The 25,591-nt window shown below is 43.0% G+C and overlaps 1 protein-coding gene across 1 annotated transcript; it reads right to left on the reverse strand.

Annotated features, from left to right (window-relative positions):
* Positions 1-272: 272 nt before the first annotated feature.
* Positions 273-25,317, reverse strand: TBC1D24 (TBC1 domain family member 24). Its single transcript, XM_087729577.1, has 7 exons — positions 25,240-25,317; positions 17,599-18,643; positions 9,425-9,583; positions 7,489-7,552; positions 6,827-6,922; positions 4,614-4,848; positions 273-1,983 (listed from the first exon to the last, which is right to left on the reverse strand). The coding sequence occupies exons 2-7, from the start codon at positions 18,561-18,563 to the stop codon at positions 1,829-1,831; spliced, it is 1,674 nt and encodes a 557-aa protein (XP_087585703.1). The 5' UTR covers positions 18,564-18,643; positions 25,240-25,317; the 3' UTR covers positions 273-1,828.
* Between the last annotated feature and the right edge of the window lie 274 nt (positions 25,318-25,591).

Consider the following 25,591-nt stretch of genomic DNA (forward strand, 5'->3'; position numbering starts at 1 on the left):
CTGCAAAGTTCGTTTTCCCATCCCCCTTGCCCATGGCAACTCGAGAGCAGGCCCCAAGGATGCTTTGCGAGTTGACAAGATGGTTAAGAATCAAGCCATGAGGTTATGGGAGATCCCCCCCCCCCCGCTCCCCGCCCAAATCTCAGGATCTCAGTACCTGAACAACCCTGGGGGAAACAGGGTCAGATTCGGGATGTAAACCCTAAGAAGCAACTTTAGATGCGGAAAAAACTCAACAGCAGGCCCCAAGAATTATGAAGCTGCTTTTAAAATTAAAGTCATACTCAGTTTATTATTGGTTTTTTTTTTTACAATGAAATCAATTGGATTTCTGGACAGTCACAGAGTCACACACTTTATACGGGCCTAGGCCAAGGACAACTGGACGAAGAGGAGATATAAATTATGGTGGGGAAAGGTACAAGGGCCAGAAAGTCACACATGTAAAATCTGAACATTCACACATATTCAGTACACCCATCTTCAAAATCAAGATGCACAGCACCAAAACAAAGAGGCAATTCACTGAAAAAACTGGTGGGGATATTTCTGCGCATAATGTATATTGCATTGGATTTCAGTGGCGTGAAGATATTACCTAAGATAAGCATATTACCGATATGTGGTATCAGGAATGTAAACAGAAACATATAATGAGGGTTAACATCAGGGGTGAAATCCACTTATGTTTGCTACTGGTTTGGTAGCAAGGTGATCGCTCGCTCGCTTTGCTCGCACATCCCACCTCCGTATATGCGCAGGGCCTTCCGTGCATGCGGAGAGTGTAAAAATGATGTCTGCGCGGAGCCTGGCAAGTGAGTGAACAGTGAGGTAAGTGAACAGCGATGGGGGTGGGGGAATCTGCTGTTCCGCACAATTTAGATTAGCTAGAAAGCAGGAAATCTTGCTTTCTAGCTAATCTTAATCATGCAGCATAGCTGATCGTTGGAAAAACCAGTCCACTCAAACCGCTAGCATTTGTTTTGTTACCAGTTCGGGCGAACAGCTTGCATTTCTGCTACCGGTAGCATTTTATCCCCTAGTTAACATCTACCGATCAGTGTATCATTGCAGAATGAAAATTAAGACTCCTGAAAGATATATTTCACACATATTGGAATTATTACTAAAGTTAACAGTCGGGACACCAGCCAGGTACAACAGACTCACATTTACACACACCAAAGCCGGGGTTAAAATAGATTTTAAGTCCCTGAAAATAATGGATTGGATCTGAAGGTGCTTGTGTGCTATGCAATAAAAATCTCTCCATTCACTGTAGCTCTGTGAGGATCGGGGAATCCCTAGAAGGGTGTAATACGCAGAGGGCGAGAATGAGGGAAAACTGAAAGAAATTACCATCATACTCCAATGATTACATAGTCGTCTTTGGGTGCAAGCTCCTATTTCTAAGAAACGAGACTTGCTGGTTGAATCAGTGGCTGAGCCACCTGTGTCAAGATCTGAAAAAAAAAAAACCCACACCTGAACGCCTCAAGTGATGGCAATCATGAGAAGAGTTATGGATCTATTTGAGGGAGAGATGTTAAGATCTCCCCTTCCCACCAAAAATATCAGGGTGTGCATCAAACTCGATAAGAGCAAAAAGAGGCTAATCATTTAGACTACATGGAATCACGTACAAAAACACGGTGGCCCCAGATTTAGATGGGATCTTCCAATTTAGCTTTTTACAGAGTACAAAGAAGCTTAATTTTTTTTGGGGGGGGGGGCTTCAAAGATTAGCTTGGTTCCCGCAACTGGAAATGGGCACGGAAAACTTGAGAAATACTTCATGGGCTAGTCAATGTTGAAGGAGGCAACTTTCTCAGCTGTTCATCGTGTCCTTGAACCCCCAAACCTCCATGATAGCTATCTGGAAATTTTCGGAGCACAACGGTTGATTGTTGAAAGTATTGCAATGGCCTGTCCTTCCATGATTCAAGTCAGCATCAATATAGAAGGCTTGGCCATCTCCGCCACCTGCAAAAAAGAGAGCCGTAGTTTTCATTTTGGAATGTCTATCTCTTGGTTCTATCTCACAATACGCTTGTTGTATTACAGATAGTCCTTGAAGCACGAGTCAAAAAGAGGGCTGTGAAAACATTTACAGATACAATACAATAGCAGAGTTGGAAGGGACCTTGGAGGTTTTCTAGTCCAGCGTTTTTCAACCACTGTGCCGCGGCACACTAGTGTGCCGTGACATAGTGTAAGGTGTGCCGTGGGAAAATTACTTTATATATAGTCAATATAGGCACAGAGTTAAATTTTTTTAACATTTTCTAATGGTGGTGTGCCTCGTGATTTTTTTCATGAAAAAAGTGTGCCTTTGCACAAAAAAGGTTGAAAAACACTGTTCTAGTCCAACCTCCTGCCTAGGCAGGAAACCCTATACCGTTTCAGACAAATGGCTATCCAACATCTTCTTAAAGACTTCTAGTGTTGGGCCATTCACAACCTCTGGAGGCAAGCCGTTCCACTGATTAATTGTTCTAACTGTCAGGAAATTTCTCCTCAGTTCTAGGTTGTTTTTCTCCTTGATTAGTTTCCACCCATTGCTTCTTGTTCTGCCCTCAGGTGCTTTGGAGAATAGTTTGACTCCCTCCTCTTTGTGGCAGCCCCTGAGATATTGGAAGACTGCTATCATGTCTCCCCTAGTCCTTCTTTTCATTCAACTAGACATACCCAGTTCCTGCAACTGTTCTTGGTATGTTCGTATGTTTTAGTTTCCAGTCACCTAATCATCTTGGTTGCTCTTCTCTGCACTCTTTCTAGAGTCTCCACATCTTTTCTATATCGTGGAGACTAAAACTGAATGCAGGATTCCAAGTGTGGCCTTACCTGGACATCCCTGGACATACACTGTTTCAACTCCTACCCTCAAAACGATGCTATAGGCACAGCACACCAGAACAACTAGACATAAGGACAGTTTTTCCCCGAACGCCATCATTCTGCTAAACAAATAATTCCCTCACCACTGTCAAACTATTCACTAAGGCTGCATTACTATTATTATTACTCTTCCCATCGTTCCTATCACCCATCTCCTCCCACTTATGACTGCAAGACTGTAACTTTGTTGCTTGTATCCTTACGATTCATAATGATATTGATTCCTGATTGCTTATTTGTACCCCATAACTATCATTAAGTGTTGATTCTTGATGAATGTATCTTGCCTTTTAATGTACATTGAGAGCATATGCACCAAAGACAAATTCCTTGTGTATGCAATAGTCAAAATAACATTCTTTTCTCAGAGAGTCAAGGACATTCTGTCCTGCACCTGGAGTGATGCTACTGGGAGATGGTGCCTGATTGGGCCATGTGGGTGCTGGGCAGGGACCTGAGCTTTCATTTAGGTGGGGAAAACCCGGAGCCTTTCAGATTCGGGTTTTCCCAGATGTGCCAATATGACATCTCTAATAAAATGGAACTTTGAGGAAACGCAAGCCTCGGAGTCTTCTTTCGTTGGGGACTTGGAACCCTGATACCACCAAGTTGAGAGAGCACCAAAGACCCTACAGCCCTTTTCCTCTTCCTGTTCCTCCTCCACTCTGCAAACCCAGTCTCTTCTAATACTGATGATGTTACCTAATCAGGTAATGAAATGTCTGCTAGAAAACAATCAAGCTCAGACAGCACCAAGGACCCCTCATGTCAAAATCCATCATGAGCATAATATTGTGGCCCGCCAGTGGCCAACGGAGCTGGTAGCAGATTTGGACAGTGAGGAAGTTAGGGAGGAAGATGGACCAGTCCTGGAGTCTGGGGAAAGCTCTGACGAGGACTCTGTGTTGGAAGCAGAGAGGGGGCCAGGGCTGTATGCCAGTTATCAGCTGCCTTCGAAGTCAGAGATCAGTGGAACAGAAGAACAGCTGGAGCCTGTTCCCAGTGTGCGCATGCACAGAGTTGCCAGCCGAAGGGAACAGCTAAAGAACAGGGGTCGACTTGGGAGTAAGGCCATAGGTGGACGATGAGGAAATAAAAGAGGAGCAAAAGGGGAGTGGAGTTTGCAGGAGACAATTAGTTTGCTTAATTGGTTCGTGACTCTCCGAGACTCCTTGCCAAGTTTTGCAGATATCGGCCTGGCAGCTCTCCAAGCCAGATAAGGTCGGTGACTGTAAATCCTCCCTCGAAAGACTTTGCTGGAGGTGAATGAGCAGAATTCACAATAGAGGGGTTTTTGTCGGGACAAGGAGTTTGCTTCATGCTTTCGGGAAGTCTCAGTCAGAAACATAATACTTGAGGAATAAGGTGTCCATTAAATCTCAATTTACATAATTGAGCTAATTGGCATCCTTTGTATAGTTACATCATTTTACACGTTAATCCCTCCATGCCAAAGATGTGAAATTTAGTATTGCTTGCTAGACCTTCAACATTAGCTAGCTGCCTTTCAACACAATTAGCCCAGTGGGTCTAATCTTTTTTGGCTTATAGTCACTGCAGCGTTTTGCGTATTCATTTCCACCCTGACCCACATTCCCAGATAATTTTGTCTGTTCGCAAACGGAAGTGTTAAAGCAGCCACCGCGAGCACTAATGGGGAGCACAGAATATAAAACTCATTTCTCTCTAGAGGAAGCTGGAAACTGGAAACCTACCTATGATGATGCATTCCGCACTACCAGCCATAAACATGGACGCTGCTTTGGAAGGCAGATTGAAATGCCGTGCCGAAAGGAAAGGAGAAAGGCGATTGGAAGGATCCAGGGGGAGATTGGTTGAGGAGGGGGAGTCAGAAACAGCCGAAGGATTGTTTTCTGGTTCAGAGCCAGTCATGGCGAGTTCGGGATGTTTGATTATAACCCACTCGTATCGTTCCACTTCAGGCACCAGCTGGAAGAGGGCAGGAGATTAAATTAAAATGTGAGTGTGCTTAAGCCAGAAGTGAAGACTGAAGAGGGGGCTGGTGGGTTATGTGAAGATGCTTTTTGTAGATTTTAGCTCTGCATTTAACACAATAATCTCACATAGACCAGTGCCGTGATGGGGAATCTGTGGCACGCGGAGGCATTTCTTAGGGCAGGCGAGGCCTTGCCCTGTCAGCTCATTTCGGCCTTCATTTTCGGCCGCTTTTCACAATAAACAACCCAACGCCCAGCCGCGGAGCAGCTGTAGTGTTGCAGAGGCTCGCGGAGGTTGGAACGGGATCCGGGACCTACCAATGCACAAACCGGAAGTCCGTTTCCGAACTTCCGGTTTGTGCATTGGTAGGTCCCGGATCCCGTTCCAACCTCCGCGAGCCTCTGCAACACTACAGCTGCTCTGTGGAGCGTTGCGCAGACGCTGTACAAGCCTTAAAAGACAGGTAAGGAGCTCGGGCGGGCGGGTGGGCCCTCCAGAGCACCATACTGGAACGGTATTCAGTGTTCCGGGCAGGCTCCAGTACACCCGTACCAGGGCATACGCCTGCAACCCACCACTGGCCTTCGGCCATTTTTCTTCTGAAGCCTCCGGAGAGCAAAAAATGGCCCAACGCGTAAACCGGAAGTTGGAAAATGGGCTGTTTCTGGCCTCCAGAGGGCCTGCGAGGGGGGGGGGGGGGAGAGGCTGTTTTTGCCCTCCCCAGACTCCTAGAAAGCCTCTAGAGCCTGGGGAGGGCAAAAAGCAGGTCCACCATGCCATTGTACGGCAAAAGCAAGTGGGGGAAGGGCGTGGGGTTACGCATGCATGCGCGGGGGTTGGGCATGTGTACGCACAACCCCCACGCTCTCTCCGCTTTTGGCACATGATGGGAAAAAGGTTAGTCATCACTGGACTAGGGTCTAAATTTATGGCTCTTGGGCTTTCTTATTCAATCTGCTTTTGGATTGTGGATTTCTTGTCTGGCTGCTCTCAGAAGGTCAGATTATCTCTTCAGCCCTTATTCTTAACACTGATACACCTCAGGGTTGCGTGTGGAGACCCTTACTCTATATACTCTTTATGTGCATGATTGCATTCCCACTCACATTAATAACAGTATTACTAAATTTGCAGATTGATACAACAGTGATGGGACTAATTTCTGGGCGGGAGGAGTTTGCCTATCGAGATCAGGTGGAAGGGTTGCTTTCGTCGTGTGGCGATAATAACTTGGTCCTTAACAGTAATAAGGCCAAGGAGCTTATAGTGGACTATAGAAGGAATAGATCAGACGTCCAGCCCTTCCTTATCAATGGAGACCGAGTGGAGCAAGTGGCCAGTTTTAAGTTTCTGGGGGTTATCATAAAAGAGGACCTGACCTGGGGCAACTCTCATTGCAACACTGGTCAAAAGGGCCCAGCAGAGATTATACTACCTGAGACTTCTCAGGAAACAACGACTGAAGGAAAAACTGCTGGTGACCTTCTACCGCTGCACCATAGAGAGTATTTTAACACTGCACCTGTGTCTGGTTTGCCAATTGGACAGTGGCAGATAGGAGAGCGCTCCAGAGGGTCAACGTCATTGCCCAGAGGATCATGGGCTGCCCCCTCCCCTCTTTGGAAGAGCTTGATAGCTCCCGCTGCCTTAAGAAAGTTCAAAACATTCTTAAAGATCCCTCTCATCCTGGGCTCCCCTTTTTTTTTGAACTATTACCATCTGGCAGGCGGTACAGGACAATAAAAACAAGGACAAATAGGCTGAAAAACAGCTTCCATCCCAGGGCAGTAACCCTACTGCATTTTAGTGTCTAGTGCAATATTAATGCAGTTATCAGAGGTTTTCCATTTCAATTATATAGCATGTGAAGGGTGTGTTTGTGTTTTTATTTTATAGTTATAAGGTACACTGAGGATGGCATTTAATTTCATTGTATGAAATTGTGAAGAAAGTCACAATGGTTTCTTACCCTGAATACAAAACATTCTCCTGTTCCAAAGAAACTTAGCTTGCCTCCTCCTCGTTTGCGTTCATGCCAATCAGTCGACAAATAAGCCCCACAGACCTAGGAGGGGAGCACAGTAAACAAGACACTGTTTTAGGAAGTGGATTAACTTCAGAAAGTCAATATAGCTGCGGTGGAATGTAGTCTGGATTCCCAGCAGGGAGGGGCTGCTTTCCAGAGGGCAAAGAGTCAGTAGAGCCTGGAATGTCTGGTAGGGAACAAGGACGGGCTCTCCCTAGTGATATATCTACAGTTATGCAGATGGTTGCTTTAGTCTGGCAAGATTCTGTCTCTAGGTGAAGAACAATACAGGAAACTATTTTGAAGTAATGCTGCGTGTCATTCTTGGGCCTGATAATACCTGCTGTTTCAATTGTCATCTCAACTCTGGAAGAATAAAAGTCAAGTGTGTTAAATATCTGAGTGTGTCGCTAATGAATCTTGGGTAGTAAGTGCAACAAACTGGAGCATCAAGCAAGTCAAGGGGACTTTCCTTGAAAAGAAAACTACAATGGAAATTTCTGTGTTTATTTAGGGGAAGAAAATCTTAAGTCATTGCTTTATTCAAACTTATGAGATTCCCCAAGGGAGCCTCTAACCAGGCTGTTCTTTATCCTTTCACTTACCTCTTGCATAGTTGTTTTAATCAAAAGGAGAGTTGGTTCATGTCCCTCACAATGTAGGTAAAACCTAATGTACAAACATAGATATAAAAAGATGTCTTTATGAAACATCAATTCAACTTCTACTGAAACATTAATTTATCTTCTACTAATTGGATACATTCTCCTAGGATCTGACAGAGTCACGGACACGTAGTATATTTATAAAGCAGGGATATTATGTATGGTGAAGACGCTAGTCTTCCACTCGGAAAGTTGAGAGTTCAATCCTAGGTAGCGGCAGATGTTTCTCTCCTAGGGCGCCAAGAAAAAATATCTGCTGCGAACTCCACATAGGTGTCAGGAAGGGAATCCTGCCAGCAAATGCTCAGCTCCATCCAGTCATCACGATTCTACCCCAAATTAAGGGATTTCAGGGTTGCAAAAGGGAGTTAAATCAATCTATCTATCTATCTATCTATCTATCTATCTATCTATCTATCTATCTATCTATCTATCTATGATAAAAATATCATTAATACAGTGCAACATTATTTGAATCTTCAGATAAGTTTAACCCAATAGGAACTAAAAAGCTCCACCAATCAAAACGAGCATTGTACCTGATGTGAGGGCACATAAACAATCAAGTTACAGTAATTGTACCCCTATTATATAGTTATATCAAAAGAATTCAGGATGAAAGTCATTCACTGCTTAACTTTAAAGGCCTGAAATAATAGTTTTGGCAACCCCCATCTTATTCTTAATCAAACTTCACAGGCTAGTAGATTCAAAGAGAGACAGAAACTGCCTCCAAGATACTTGGTGAGCTTCAGAGTTGGGAAGAAATTTGAAGCAGGCTCTCCACGGTCCTAACCCAACTTTTTAAAACCATCCTGTTGGCAAGTTGGCAGAACCAAGCTGGGGACTGATTGTCCCAGAGAAAATACACCTGGGTGCTAAAGGTTTACACTGACTTGACTTGATGGTGCATCATCAATGCAGGAACAGCATCCATAACTTTTTCCTACCCTGCTTCCTCAAAAATAAGACCTCCCTGGATAATAAGCTCAATTAGGATTTTTGAGCGCATGCGCTAAAATAACTCCTTCCAGAAAATAAGCCCTCCCCTAAAATATTTAAACGCAAGCACAGCCGGTCCCTGCCATTTCCTGGGGGTGGAAAGGGGGGGGAATATGCCCCACGTGCCCCACATGCACCTGCCATCCAAGCAGAATGGCCTCGCGGAGGCTGCTCCCGCAAATCCTAGCTACTGCACCCTTTCTCTTAGTGGCGGGCGCGAAAAGAGCTGGCAAGAGTGTGCCAGAAACAGATACAAAGCATCTTTCCCTTTCTGGATCATCTGATCCGCGGGCCAAAGTTAAGGGGCCTCCTGCATCTCAAAAATAATTGTCAGGTTTGCAACCATATTCCTTTTGGATCTTTGGCCTGCCACACTTTCTATTATTCTACTATGCCTTTTCTATTGTGAGAAAATGGGAAGGGGGGATTGTACGGAGTTAGATATTATGTAGCCATAACAACATTCTTTCTAGAAAGCCAAGGTCATCCTTTGTCTCTGCACCTCTGCACCTGACTGGAATTGGATGGGTGGAACTGCCAGCACGGCAGTGGGAGATTGGACCATGTGATGGACTTGTGGGCGTGGGGGCAAGATCTTGAACTTTCAACTGGATGGGGAAAACCGGGAAGCTTTCAGATGTTTCCCCAGATGTGCCAACATGGCTCTCTTAATAAATTGGAACTTTGAGCAATCCTTTGCCTTGGACTCTGATGTACTTTTGGATGCTATTTGGAACCCTGACAATAATAAACCTCCCCGAAAATAAAGCCAAGCGCTTCTTTCGGGGCTCAAAAGAAAATAAGACCCTGCCTTATTATTGGGGAAACACCTGTACTACAAATCCTTTTTTTAAACGATGGAGTCAATTGCTACCTGTTTAGGCTGAAGCCATGCTCTGAGGTGGTAAACAGCAGTAGAGGTTGACAAAGGGCAAAGCGCTCGGGAATCCATGACCAGATGTCTCTCATCTTCTTCACATCAACAATTTCAGACTTGAAGTTCTCAGCGTGAACAGCCAGGTGGACATTCTGCCTGGGGAACAACAACAACAAAAATCAGGTTATGAAAAGGCAACTGGCTTAAGCCTATTCTACCTCTTTCGAGTCTTAAAATGGGAAGAGAATTAGTACTCAAAGATAATAACAGTAGCACTAGGACTTATATTATAGAGCAATAGCAATAACACTCACTTATATACTGCTTCGCATCCCTTTCTAAGGGGTTTACAAAGTTAGCATCTTGCCCCCAACAATCTGGGTTCCCATTTCACCGACCTTGGAAGGATTGGAAGGCTGAGTCAACCTTGAGCCGGTCAGGATCGAACTTCTGGTACTCAGCAGAGTTTATCCGCAATGCTTCATTTAACCACTGCGCCACCACAGCTAAGCAGCAAGAGCACTTAGACTTACATACTGCTTCATAGTGCTTCACATCCCTCTCTAAGCGGTTTACAGAGTCATCCTCTTGCCCCCAACAATCTGGGTCCTCATTTTACCCACCTCGGATGGATGGTGGGGTTGAGTCAACCTTGAGCCTGGTGAGATTCGATCTGCCAAACTGCAGGCAACTGGCAGTCAAAAGAAGTAGCCTGCAGTACTGCATTCTAACCACTGCGCCATCAAGGCTGAGTCGGCCTTGAGCCGGTCAGGATCGAACTCCTCGCAATGAGCATTGAGTTTGCCTGCAATACTGCATTCCAACCACTGTACCACCCCTCCCCTCTTGAGTAAAAAGCACTGTTTACCCTTTTATTATATTGGCTGTAATATAGCCGCTATAAAAGTGAGGTGGCTGACATATAAATTAAATAGGTCAACTGGCAACCGACAGTATCTTTGGCAGATGTGCCACAGGAGGCTCTAATGTTGTGGGGAAGAAAGAGTTAAAAGAAATCACAAATATCTTGGTGACAATGAGAAATGTGAGACCAACACATAAAAAAGATGACCGGGGCACAGAAATATATATAAGCCAGGAAGAAGCCCACATAGCCATTTCTTTCTTGCAGCCAAAGCTAGATTAAATGCAGTTTAGGTCAGGCCAAAATGCAGGAGCCGCGCAATGAAATTTTATGCCTAGTAAAGTTTTGAGTATGTTATTCTACATGCTAGGAAGATTTGACATGCAAGAAAACTGTTAAGTCCAACTTATTCTTTCCTCTATTTTAACATGGAGCCCTTGCAGAAGTTTCATTACCCAACTTGGTAATAGCATTATTGATTGATTTATGACCTATGACCTATTATTTGCTGTTTATATGTACATTGTGAGCTTAAGCACCAGAGCCAAATTCCTTGTGTGTCGAATCACACCTGGCCAATAAAAGAATATCCTTTCCTCTCCTCCCCTCCCTTCTATTCTATAAAGGCAAATGTTTTTGGAAGCCACAGTTTTTTTCATCAAATGACAAATCAGCTCAAGTGAGCTGCAGCTCATGAAAGTTTCTTCCTTTTAATAAAAACGTGTTAGTCAAAAAATATCTTTCCAGGTGCCTTCCTTCATCATAGACTGACTTAGATCTTCTAATGCAGTATTTTACTGCAGGTGGTCAACTGGACTATTGCAATAGAATAGAATAGAATAGAATAGAATAGAATAGAATGAGAATAGAATAAATAGAATAGAATAATAGAATAAATAGAATAGAATAGAATAATGGAATGAGAATAGAATAAATAGAATAGAATAGACTAGAACAGAATAGAATAATGGCATGAGAATAGAATAGAATAATGGAATGAGAATAGAATAGAATAATGGAATGAGAATAGAATAAAATAGAACAATGGAATGAGAATAGAATAAAATAAAATAGAATAATGGAATGAGAATAGAAGAGAAGAGAATAATGGAATGAGAATAGAATAAAATAGAATAATGGAATGAGAATAGAATAAATAGACTAGAATAGAATAGAATAATGGAATGAGAATAGAATAGAATAATGGAATGAGAATAGAATAGAATAATGGAATGAGAATAGAATAGAATAATGGAATGAGAATAGAATAGAATAATGGAATGAGAATAGAATAGAATATAGAATTGAATAGAATAGAATTCTTGATTGTGATTGGACACACAAAGAATTTGTCTTTGGTGCATAAGCTCTCAGTGCACATAAAGAAAAATAAAATAGAATGCATTCATCAAGAATCATAGGATACAACACTTAAGCGATAGTCATAGGATACTAAATAAGCAATCAAATCACACTAAACCAAATAAAACAATATAAATTGTAAAGATACAGGCAACAAGGTTATTGTCATCAGTGGGAGGAGATAGGTAATAGGAAGAATGAGAAGAGTAATAATAATACAATCTTAGTAGATAATTGTACAGTGTCAAAGGACACACTGTCCTTGTGTCTAGTTGTTCTGGTGTGCAGTGCCCTATAGCGTCGTTTTGAGGACAAAAGTTGAAACAATTTATGCCCAGGATGTGAGGGGTCTGTAGATATTTCCCCAGCCCTCTTTTTGACTCCTGCAGTGTCCAGGTCCTCAATGGAAGGCGGGTTGGTATCCATTGTTTTTCCTGCAGTTCTAATTATCTAAGGCAGTAACATCTTCAACGTGGCCCAGATTTAGTGTCCACAATGCCTCTGTAGATAGGTAGGTGGCACTACAAAAAAGCCTGAGATTGGATTAAGGGCTATTTTTGGAACAGCTTGGAGAAGGTACTGTCAACACATCTTCCCTTATAAGTCAGAAGACACCAAGTGCAAAGAGTAGAAAACCGTAGCAAAATACATGGTTAGCTACAGCTTTCAAAGCAATTTTTGTCCACTTAGAGGAGTTTCATGTTTAACATCACATTCTCCCTTCAGTACATGGTTCTTAAAAATTAGTTTTGTATATACCATTTTGATACCCTGTTTCTCTGAAAATAACCCCTTCCTGGATAATAAACCCAATTGGGCTTTTGAGCGCATGGGCTAAAATAAGCACTCCCTGGAAAATAAGCCCTCCCCAAAAATATTGCAACACAGCAGCAGCCATGAGATGACCATCCTCGCTGCCTCCTGCACCTCAAACATAATAAGACCTCCCTGAAAATAAGGCCAAGCGCTTATTTTAGGGGGTCAAAGAAAATAAGACCCTGTCTTATTTTCGGGGAAACATGGTAGCTTCCTGCAACTGCTGAACGTCAAAAACTTAGATAGGTTCTAAAACGAATATACTCCTCTAAAGTGCGAAGTTCAAATCCTGATAGAGGGCCTAAACCCCACAGTATTAACATCTGTCTAGCCGTGGTGGCGCAGTGGTTAAAATGCAGTATTGCAGGCTGACTCTGTCCCTTGCCAGGAGTTCGATCCTGAAAGGCTCAAGTTTGACTCAGCCTTCCATCCTTCCGATGTTGGTAAAATGAGGATCCAGATAGTTGGGAATCAATATGCTGACTCTATAAACTGCTTAGAGAGGGTTGCAAAGCACTATGAAGTGGTATATACAGTATGTCTAAGTGCTATTGCTAGAGCCAAGGTGGCGCAGTGGTTAAATGCAGCACTGCAGGCTACTGCTAGATCAGCAGGTCAGTGGTTCAAATCTCACCGGCCCAGGGTTGACTCAGCCTTCCATCCTTCCGAGGTGGGTAAAATGAGGACCCAGATTGTTGGGGGCAATATGCTGACTCTCTGTAAACCGCTTAGAGAGGTCTGAAAGGCCTATGAAGCGGTATATAAGTCTACTGCTATTGCTATTGCTATTGCTACCTGTTGTGGCCCAGCAGGAGCCGTTGGAGCTGCCGACAGACTCCGATAGCGAGGGACCTTATGAGTCGGCTCTGGACAATGTGGAGGACCCTGGGCAGGATTCAGACTCCGAGCAGGGACCAGAGAGGCTGGTTGGCTACCAGGAGGCGCCTGAGGCATGGAGCAGTGGTGAAAGCCAAAGGGAGTTTGTCCCTGACGTCAGGCCCTGGAGCAGTGGTGAAGACGTTAGGCCCTGGAGCAGTGGGAGGAGCTAAGGGGTCCCGGATGCCAGGCAGAGACGGGTTGAGACGGGTTGATAAGCGCCGGCAGCAATTACGGAGACATAGAAGATAATTGGGCCCAGGTGGTTGTGATTAGGCTCCTCCCAAGAGAGTATATAAGAAGAGACTTTGGGAGGAGACCTTTTGCAGGACACAACTGTTATACTAAAGCTGGAGAAGCTCTTGTGTGTATTTCTTATCTGTGGGAGTCTGGGTTGCTGCCAAAGTCTTGTCTGTGAGTAATTACTGTGAATAAATTGGCTAACAGTAATCTTATGTCGGCATGACTCACCGTACGGAGGTGGGGGGGGGGGTCAGAACAGCTACCTATGTCTGATTATTTCAAAGAAAATGGAAGTGTCAATGGAACTACATTCCTGTGGACTCTGGCTATATCAATGAAATCCATGAGCTTTATAACAGTGAAGACAAACAAAGCTGGACTAGAATACAAATAGGACATGCCCAATATTTGAGGGGCCGCCACAGAGAGGAGGGGGTCAACCTATTTTCCTGAAGGCCTATCAAGGAATAATGGATGGAAACTGATTGAGGAGAGATTCAAAATAAGGAAATAAGGAGAATTCTTCTGACAGCGAGAGCAATCAACCAATGGAACAGAAGAGCTGAGGTGGCGCAGTGGTTAGGGTGCAGTACTGCAGGCCACTTCAGCTGACTGTTATCTGCAGTTCAGCGGTTCTAATCTCACCGGCTCAGGGTTGACTCAGCCTTCCATCCTTCCGAGGTGGGTGAAATGAGGACCCAGACTGTGGGGGCAATATGCTGATTCTGTAAACCGCTTAGAGAGGGCTGAAAGCCCTATGAAGTGATATATAAGTCTAACTGCTATGGCTATTGATAGGTTGCCTTCAGTAGTTGTGGGAGCTTTAGGAGGCTTTCAAGTAAAGCCTGGACTGCCATCTGTCAGAAATGGTGTAGGATCTCCTGCTTGGGTGGGGAAGGGTTGGATTGTTGACTTACAACAGTGGTTCCCAAACTTGGCAACTTTAAGACTTGTGGATTTCAACTCCCAGAATTCTCCAGCCAGCTCTGCTGGCTGGAGAATTCTGGGAGTTGAAGTCCACAAGTCTTAAAGTTGCCAAGTTTGGGAACCACTGACCTACAAGACCCTTTCCAACTCTATTATTCTGTTATACTGGTACAAGGTCCCTTCCAACTCTGCTAATCTATTAAAGTTTGTCTTCAGAAGTTGTGAAAGCTTTCAAGAAGAGACTGGATTGCCATCTGTCAGAAATGCTGTAGGGTCTCCTGCTTGGGTGGGATTGGACTAGAGGACCTACAAGATCCCTTCTAACTCTGTTATTCATTTGACAGCAGCAAGGAAAGACAGCCTTAAGTTTTACCGCACAGCCACCAACGCACATAAGCTTACTATTACCATCACCTTAGTGAAGCCACAGCCATTTTGAAGCCAAATCAAGTTAGAATAGCAGAGCATGAAGATTCAAATGTTCAAACCTACCTTTTTGGGGATCTACTGCTGCGAAGCAACGCAGCAGATACGGAATTGACAGAAAAGAAGGCCCAAGAACGGAGACAAAAAAAGAGAGAGAGAAATCAAGAAAAGACCAGCAGTTTCATATATCCCCACCAAGTGCATGGAAAAAGCCTACAGAGAAACACAGAGTAAGTTTTGAGCAGACCAACGGTGAAATGAAGGACAGTTGAACACATTTTCTGACTTTCTTTCCTTCAGAAAAAGTCAGTTCTCAATTCCTTCAATGGTTTTTAAATTTGCCAGTTCACATTTCTTTCCTAGGAATCTCCCTCACAACATTTACGACTTCTACGTAGTTCATTTTTCAAAAGCACCTAAAGGGTTTTCCTTAAAGATGTTTCACTTCTCATCTAAGAAGTTGAAGAAAATCAAGGAAAGCCCAGGACTTTTTTTTAAAATTTGAAGAAAGGATCCTTGGGTTTAACTCATTTACTTTTAACATACTTTTCCTGACTAACTTGCCTCAAAAGTTCACTTGTCCATTCAACAAATCCCTCTTATCTTTGTTTTCCCCAAACGCAGGGATTTTACAGACAAAGCATCAGCAATACATTATAACAGGTTACGTCTTATGATTTCAGGAGCAAGATACTTGCGGGATCCATTAGAAAGGAGTCTTAATAGTCATTTTGAGATTCTTATCACTTAAGATAATCTAAATGTGTGAATTCAGGGAAGGTGTTACCTAAACCAAAGTCTCTGCAAAAAGTTCACATTCATTCTAGCATCAATTTTCACAAGCTCTTCTACCTTTTTTAAAACCGCAAGCACGGAATATATTAATTGGAGGTTGCTAAATGTTAAAGTTTGTGGGAAACTGAATGCAAAAGCTACCGGAATAGAGTTAGCATATTTTTTTGGAGTAGGAAAATAAGAAGAAAAAATTCTGTCTCTGCCTACCAGCATCCATGGTATTCATCTGGTTAGCGTCCTGTCAGTGTGTGAGAGAGTTGAGGGCTGGTTGGAAACAAACAGTAGTTTGCTGTGTCAGCAACAAGGAAGGAGATAGCAAGGAGCCTGGGCGTGGCTTCTTCTGTACTAAAGCTGCATGCTGTGCTGATATCTGAAACTAAAACTGAAAGTGAAACTTCTCTCCTCTGCTGAACTACCATGTTGGAAAAGCTGCTTTTGGTATTGTATATTTACTTAATGTCTTATATTATATATAAAGAGAAGTTAGTGAATCCTGCTGAATCAGTTACTTGTGGATGTGATTGCTGCTGCAAACTCTGACACCTCCTTGCAGCAAATAGCAAACAGCCGGGTCAGCTTCAGCACATTATTGCAGCCTGATTCAGCATGAGCAGCTGATTGGTGGATGGATCAGGCTCCCGGAATACCCCCAATCAGCTGTTCCAGGCTGCAGGGATTGCCACAGACCATCGCCTCCTCCGTGCCTCGCGTTTTTGGCTACATTTGGTGTATAAGACGTACCCAAATTTTTACCCTTTTTTAGAGGGGGAGGGAAAAGGGCAACTTATACTCCAAGAAATACGGTAGATGCAAGAACTCCTTCCAACCAAATGTGATAGAATATTAGCTTTTCTTCAAGGTTATACAAAAAAATTCCCATGTCTTGTCAACTACTAATTTTGGCCACAATTTTAGCAATATACCGTATATTGATCTGCCCCTCCAATATATTGGATATATAGGATTAAGAGGCGTTAATACTGGTCTGTGCTTAATTAATTTGAGGAAATTTTGTAATCCTCAAATACACTGGTGGGCTTTAACTCCCTACGTACTTGTTATTGTGACTTAAAAACACTGTCCCATTGATCTAGAGGTCGCCATTTTGCTCCTGAAGAAATATTCTGGAAGAATAACCTAATATTTCCTGGGTAACGTGACAAATTACAGGGGGAAAAAATCTGCTGAGGTTATTCTCATTGATTCAATTAAACTTAGAGATATGATAAATACACTGTGAGCTTATGCACCGGAGACAAATTCCTTGTGTGTCCAATCACACTTGGCCAATAAATAATTCAATTTCACATGCACATACAGTATATACTGCGTTTTCCTGAAAATAAGATCCTGTCTTATATTTTTTGGGACCCTGAAATAAGTGCTTGGCCTTATTTTTGGGGAGGTCTTATTATTATTATTATTATTATTATTATTATTATTATTATTATTATTATTATTATTATTATTATTATTATTATTATTAGGGGCACATGGAGCAAGATGGGGCTCCCATCTGATTTCCAGCTCTGTCTCCCTAACCCTAACCAGAGGATATAACAGAGACTGGCTGCGTATGCGATTAAATATTTTTGGGGAGGGCTTATTTTTTGGGGGGGTTATTTCCTGGGGAGGGCTTATTTTAGCACATATGCTCAAAAGCCTGATTGGGTTTATTATCTGGGTAGGTCTTATTTTGGGGGAAACACGGTAGATTATCTATGTTTTTCACAACGGTTGAAACCGAGGATGGACGCACAGATACGCTTGATTTTACAGTATTATTTAATCCCCATAAATGCAAGAATGTAGTTCCCAGATTTAAATTAGCCTTTAAGGGAAGACCCTGACATGCCACTACCTTTTCTGCTTCACCGTTATGCCTTTCTGCTGCAGGGCCTTCTCGTTGGCCATTTGCAAAAGCTGGATCTCCTTCCGCGAGAAGAGACGGATGGCGAACGCTTTCTCCAGCAGCTTCTCGGGCGAGACCCACTTCGCGATGTCCCTCACAAACGCTCGGATGTCCTGTTGCACGTTTTCCGACTCCTGGGTCTGCCCAGCTCTGAACTTGTGGAAGAATTTGAGGAGAGCCAAAGCCACCCGGTAGAGCACCTTGTAACCTTCGACCAGGAACACATCGAAGACGCGGGCGATGTAAACGAGGGGCAGCTCCCCGAAGAGCCAGCGATGCCAATCCGAGTAGACCTCTAGCACGTCTTCCGAGATGGCCACCATAAGTTTATGAGCTGCCTGGCAGTATTTATTAACCAGGTCCCCGAAGGTCATGCAAGACGACTCAAAAGCCAAGAAGGTCTGATCGATGAAGTGCTTGGATGGGTCATTGCAGGCCAAGATGCGGCAAACTTTCTCAAAGCACTCGGCTTCATCCCGGCTGTAGTGAAGGAGGAGGGCCACCATGGAAGGCAGAGCCGGACAGAACGAGATGTCCGGGAACTGGCTTCCAATGCAAGAGATGATTTTACTGACGGCCCCGATGCCTTCAGCGTTGAGGCAGTATGTGGGAACCAAGCTATTGTCTACGAATTCTGGAAGGGAAAGCGTATTGCTGCTCCGCTTGCCAACGATTTTCACCACAATGTCTCGGTAGACGTGGGCATCGGGTGTCACCATGCGGCAAGGGATAGAGCCGATCAATTTATCATACACTTTGGCTCTTAAAGAGTGGCTCTTGGCCCAGTAACCTTGGCGAGCCAGTTGTTTCAACATTTCAGTCTGAAATTCGGTGCTGGTCAGTTCTTTCTCATCCTCAGCCTGGATGGTAGGATCCATCTTGTCCCACTCTATAAATCTACTGTATTCACCCATGGTTGCCAAGGAGGTCTTAAAGGAAAGACATAAGCGAACTTCTTTTTTTTAGTAGTCCCTTGGAAAGTTTACCCTGCTTCCTGCAAGAAAACAAAAGGCTATTTACATTTGGAAACGTCAGGTTGCCATTTGGTGGCTAATTGTATAAAGGGGGGTGGGGGCACGTTACCTGTTGGCGTTGGAATGGAAGGCAACAGCTTATATGTAATGTGCACAGGGTCAGGCCTCCAAAGTCACAGACCCAACACAATCAAACCTCTGAGGCTTAGGTGTTCCAAAAAGTACAATTCTATCAGGCACGTCATATTGGCGCACCTGGTGAAAACCTGACTCTGAAAGCCCCAGGGTTTTCCCCACCCAAATTAAAAGTCAAAAATTAATTCTTGCTGGTTGAGAGAATGAATAACACTCCCCCCCACCCATTTTTCTTTTGTACTAATTACCATATTTTTCGGAGTATAAGACACACCTTCCCCCCCCCAAAAAAGAGGGTGAAAATCTGGGTGCATCTTATACACTGAATACATCATTTTTAATGGGCAAAAACGAGCAAAAAATGGGTTGCTTTTTTTGCTCATTTTTGCCCCCTAAAGGCTATGCATGGTCCATTTTTGGGAAAAAATGGACCACTTTTTTTGCTCATTTTGCACCCACCCACCCCTCCCTGTAGCGCTCTACAAGCCTCCTAAAGGCTATGTATGTCCTGTTTTTGGCAAAAAAAGGCCAATTTTCACAAAAAAAGGGCTGCTTTTTGCTAGTTTTTGCCCCCCCCCCCAGCCCCCAGGAGCACTTTGCCGGCCTCTCAAACTCTCTGCATGCCCTGTTTTTCACAAAAAAAAAAGAGACATGCAGAGGGTTTGGGAGGCCTGCAGAGTGCAAAAACTTTTTTTTAAAAATTGACCTCTTCAAAATCTTGGTGCTTCTTATACTCCAAAAAATATGGTACCTAGTACAATTGAGCAAGATTACAATTCCATTTGTCTACTAGTTTATCTATCTATCTATCTATCTCTATCTATCTATCATCTATCTATCTATCTATCTATCTATCTATCTATCTATCTATCTATCTATCTATCTATCATCTATCTATCTATCTATCTATCTATCTATCTATCTATCTATCTATCTATCTATCTATCTATCTATCTATCTATCTATATTACCGTAAATCACCTTTTGTCCTTTTAGCTATGAGCCAAGTATTTTTTTAAAAATTATAGCCGCAAACATTCTGAAAAAGACATTGATCAATACAATACGTGGCTAGAGGAGAATTTGCGTCCCTGCGCAAATTTATGCAATGTACAGGCTTGTGCAACTGAGTTCCTTAGTTTCTTAATCTAAACTCAGTTCTTGGAATTGTGCTTTGTGCTCAGGAGAGAAGTGGAAGCGGGCTGAAGGGAAGAGATAAAGCTGTTGTTACTACTCAACTGTCTGGTTTTGCAATTCAAACATGTGACTCAGCCAAGCCATTGGGTTGCCTTTTCTTGCAGTTCAGCAGTGACAATCGAGAAGAAACGCCAAGCAAGCATTTAGAGAAATCCGGATACTTATTTCACGTTATGCAATATATGACTAATACAGGCAATGGATGGTATTTTTCTAGAAGAGCAGGCTGAGCTGGAAGGCGAAGTTAAACAGGTCATTAGTTTGGAGTCATTGCGTTGTCACAAGAGACCCAAGTCTAGCCCCCGGTGAATTCCATGCCAATTTATATTTGTGCATTTAAGCTTTGTGCATTTAAACTTCCTACCGCAGTAAACACGGCATCATTAGCCATAATAACAGCGGTGGTGATAAGCTTATATAAGGTAAAGGTTCCCCTCGCACATATGTGCTAGTCATTCCTGACTCTGCTGATTGCTGTTTCAAAGCCGAAGAGCCAGCATTGTCCAAAGACATCTCCGTGGTCATGTGGCCAGCATGACTCAACACCGAAGGAGCACGGAACACTGTTAACTTCCCACCAATGGTGGTTCCTATTTTTCTACTTGCATTTTTACGCACTTTCGAACTGCTAGGTTGGCAGAAGCTGGGACAAGTGACGTTACGCAGCACTAAGGATTTGAGCTGCCGAACTGCCGACCTTTCTGATCGACAAGTTCATCATCTTAGTCACTGAGCCTATAAGCTTATATAGCTTCTATTAATTACCTGATTAATTCATCACCTTAAAGATATCATTGGTGGACCAAGAAAATTGGACTATTTGTCACTGCCTTGTATCCCGGCTCCTAATAGGAGCTTCTACAATAGGGGTGTCAAACTCGATTTCATTGAGGGCCTCATCGGGGTTGTGTTTCACCTCGATGAGCCAGGGTGGGCATGGCCAGGGTGGGCGTGGCCAGCTCATCACTCGTGTTGTGGGTGCCTGTGGTGGCCCGAGCGCTCTGCCGGCAAAAATGGGCTCCTGAGCGCCATTTTCGGCTGCGACAGCCTCCTGCAACCCTCTGACAGTGAAAACGGAGCTCAGGAGGGCTGCCCGTGGAGTTTCTGAGCTTCGTTTTTGCTGGCAGAGGCACCGCAGGCTGGTCCTTCGCTGTTTCCAGGGCAGCCCTGCGGGCCAGGTCCAAGCATCCCGTGGGCCGCATCCGGCCCCTGGGCCTTGAGTTTGACACCCCTGTGCTACAAGAAAGTTTCTAACTGCACACTCATTAACACAAGGATGTATCGCTACTATTAACCACAATGCCATAGGACTCTTCGCAATTTGGAGAAGACTGGTAGATGACAGTTACAGATAAGGGGGTAAGAGGCCTCCAAATACAATGCTGTATTCCCTGCCCTATAACTGAATAGCCGTTCCTGTCCAGGAATGCAAGGTCACTTATGGCCCATGAAAAACTGACGCGTCTTGTGTTCCCACAATGTTTTCTAACCACAGACTAAATGGGAGCTCTACAAATATAGTCTATTATACAAATAGACTCCTGCTAAATTAGCTTTTTGTTCACTGCGCTCACAGCACTGAATTTGGTTTTATAGATCTCGAGAACAATACTGTTAAGTGTTTTAGTATTTTAACAAAAAAAAAAGGAATGGTGAAGACATAAGAAAAAGTATTTCTTCCATAGAGAAAGATTACAACGTGCTTAAAGATACAATTATTAAAAACAACTTTGCTGGAAAGAGGCTGACATGAAGCTGGAAGTTAGTATATTATTATTGTTATTTATCCATGTTATTTATTTATTTTCAGCACCTATATATACATATGTATATATATATATGCACACACACACACACACACACACACATATACACACACACACACACACATACATACATACATACATACATACATACATAATGGCTAAGATGTCTGCCTAGTATGTAATATAGCCCAGGTTCAAATCCCAGTAAGGGTATGGCTAGCTGATGAGAGCTAAATAGCTTGAAATAGATCTATACTAGTCTCCCTTTATTTATTTATCAGCACAAATACAACAAAGTGTAACAAAAAGGCAACTGTAAAAATATTGGGTTTCTGCCTGGATGGTCTCTTGTGACGAGCCGAAGGACAGAGAATGGAAGTAGTGATCTTCCTCCCATATTTGGGCATACCGGGGGTTGTAAAAACCTAATAGATACCTTTCACCCTGGCTTCGCTGATAATGGATAAGAGCCTGTGGCCTAATGGCTAAGATGTGTGCCTAGTATGTAATATAGCCCAGGTTCAAATCCCAGTAAGGGTATGGCTAGCTGATGAGAGCTAAATAGCTTGAAATAGATCTATACTAGTCTCCCTTGATCAGCACAAATACAACAAAACACACACAAACACACACACACACACACACACACATAATTTAAAGTCAAATACTACACACACACACACACACACACATATATATATATATTTACATACATACATACTTGCATACATACATACATACATACTTACATACATATATATATATACACACACACACATATATATACAGTATTTGACAGGTGAGGGATAGGAGAACAAGGCTTATGCGGCTGGAACATGCTTGAGATCAAGTCTACAATTATTTATTTATTTGTTGAATTTAAATTGCAGCCTATTCGCCCATGGTGACTCACGGCGGCTGACAGAATATAAAACCACATTTAAAACAATAAAAAGTAACAAAAAGAATCAAAATAAATTAATATAGTAAAAGGTAAAGGTTCCCCTTGCACATATGTGCTAGATGTTCCCGACTCTAGGGGGTGGTGCTCATCTCCCTTTCAAAGCCGAAGAGCCAGCGCTGTCCGAAGACGTCTCCCTGGTCATGTGGCCGGCATGACTCAAAGCCGAAGGCGCACGGAACGCTGTTACCTTCCCAATAAAGGTGGTTCCTATTTTTTCTACTGGCATTTTTTTACATGCTTTCGAACTGCTAGGTAGGCAGAAGCTGGGACAAGTAATGGGAGCTCACTCGGTTATGTAGCACTAGGGATTCGAACTGCCGACCTTTCTGATTGGCAATCTCAGCATCTTAGACACTGAGCCACCATGTCCCTTTTAGAACTAGGTTAGAATAACCTATAGCTTGAAAATGGAAACAACTGCAGTCTAATAAAGCCTTTTTAAAATCATATAATTATGAAACCCAAACATTGCTCTTACCCATACTAAAAATGATCTATAGACTTGAATCCTTATAATCCCATTGACATTACACTTTTCTCAGCTAAGTTGAATCTATAGCATTCAGCTGGGAAAGGCTAATAGATCTGAACCAACCAGATTTGGTTAAAAAAATCAGTACTACCAATGTTTATTTTCTTTCCTTATAGAGAAGGAAAAAAATAGACTTTTAAGCATCTTGCTCGCTGAATGGTTATAAAAAAAATTCAATAACTTCAGCTAACCAAGGTGTTTCCTCAGAAAAATGACAAATGAGAATGTAGCCTGGATGACTGAATATCTAATACTCCGATTAAAAAATCTAAGAAAACGAATTTGTGGGTGTCTTAAAATTTAAAAGCTTACCTTAAAGAATATGAAACTTCTAGCTGTAGTTAAACTACTGCATTCAATTTATTTTAAATGGTTTTGATATCAATGTAGCCTCTCCCTCTCTCTAAATTGCTTTTCAACCAAAAGTCATGAGAAAATAATAGCTTAATTGGTTACTCGTGGTTAAAAATCAGTTCAATTATAGTCCCTTGAAATAAATCTGGAAAAAAATATTGTCCATGCTGAAGCTTTGCAGCACGTACTAAAGTTTAGTGCCCGAAGGCGTAATTACTTTTATGAAGCACCAATTAAAGCACTATAAAAACAATGAACAAGGGTAGTTTTCTTTTGTTTATTTAACCTGTAGGATATTAGCCATTTCAAGTTTATCAATTTGGTGCATTTGAGCTTAGCATCACATGATGAGGGGGAAAAAACCCAATATAAATAGGTGTTTAACATCTAGTATTCTGTGTTTATGCCAAAACAGCTCTGTAACTATGAAAATTTTAGATTGTTTGAAGTATCAACAACCAGCCCAACAGATAAGAGGTGGCAACAATCATTTTAGATTGCTCATGTTTTGAAATACACCTTCCCTTTTACTACTTACAACGCTCATAATAAAAAGCATAAACCCATTCCACCTCTAATATGACCATTATATTTGTTATTAAATTTATATGATGGAAAGGGATTGCAATGCTCTTTCTGGATGATGCAAAACTAAATCAGGGTGCAAGGCAGGAAAACCCCAAAAGGCAACCTTTTGTGTGCAATCAAGTCTTACACACACATGTAATCCTAATACATTTGGTAGATGGACAACAGTGAAGGGTGCACTACATATCTACGAACCCCTCACATCCTGGACATAAATTGTTTCAACTCCTACCCTCAAAATGATGCTATAGGGCACTCCACACCAGAACTAGACACAAGGACAGTTTTTCCCTCTGAACGCCATCATTCTGCTAAACAACTAATTCCCACAACACTGTCAATAATTTACTAAGATTGTATTACTATTATTCTTCTCTTCCTTCCTAGTATCTATCTCTTCCCACTTATGACTATAACCATCTTGCTTGTATCTTTCAATTTATATTGTTTTGTTTCCTAGTACGATTTGATTGCTTATTAGTAACCTTGGCTATCATTAAATGTTGCATCTTTTTTATTCTTGATGAATGTATTCTATTTTATTTTTCTTTATGTAAACTGAGAGCATATGCAATCACACTTGGCCAATCAAGAATTCTATTCTTTATTTTGTTGGAAAACCCTAAAGGCTAGATGAATTAGCGATCATGCAGAAAATGCATACTTCTGCACTGGTTTAAAGTTGAGATTGTATTGATAGGACATAATCAACCCATGTTGTGCAAACTGTCAGATAATCAAAGCAGGATCCCAAACACGGGCAGGTAACTGGTTGCTGATGCAGGTAGGCAGGTGTGCACTCTGATTATGCTCAGGGGCACTCTCGTCTTGCAGGGAACCATGGGACAAGCGGGGTGGAGGAGAATAACGAGGAGGGGGGCCTGAAAAGAAAACCAGGTTCTCCCCCGCAGCGCCTTGCCCCCTCTATCCTCAACCCAAGCCCCACTTCTTTCAGCAAGCCCCTTCCCCACTGCATTTCCTGGCCTCTTACCTTCGCCTCACCTCCCCTTTCCGCAAAAAGCCCACGTGCACACGCCTTGCCCGCCCTTCCCGCCCTCCAGGAGCGCGCTTCCGTCTCACCTGTAGCCTCTGCGCTCCAGGTAACCAGGCGCGAACCCACCTGGACAGCTGGCGCAGGCGCAGTGGATACCCTCCGATCTCGCCCCCTCTACCCGGGCCGCGCAGGCGCTTCCTGGGCTTATTATCCTGGTCTGCGGCGCGCATGCGTAGTGAGGACTCCAAGGCCGGTGCTCTTTTTTTTGTCGGGTGTGTGTGTGTGTGTGTGTGCTGTTATGTTTCTGCGCGTGCGTACTGGCGAGCCCTCGCATCTTCATTGGAGGAGGATGGAAGTGCAAATGACTTTTTTTTTAAATTCTGGGACGCCCGGGCTAGAATTAATCAGAATTAATTGATTAATTAGGGAGGGCTAGCT

This window comes from Thamnophis sirtalis, unplaced genomic scaffold, assembly GCF_051295495.1.
Source record: "Thamnophis sirtalis isolate CommonGarterSnake01/CBP01778 unplaced genomic scaffold, rThaSir2_p1.2 scaffold_14, whole genome shotgun sequence".
Lineage (NCBI taxonomy): Eukaryota > Metazoa > Chordata > Lepidosauria > Squamata > Natricidae > Thamnophis > Thamnophis sirtalis.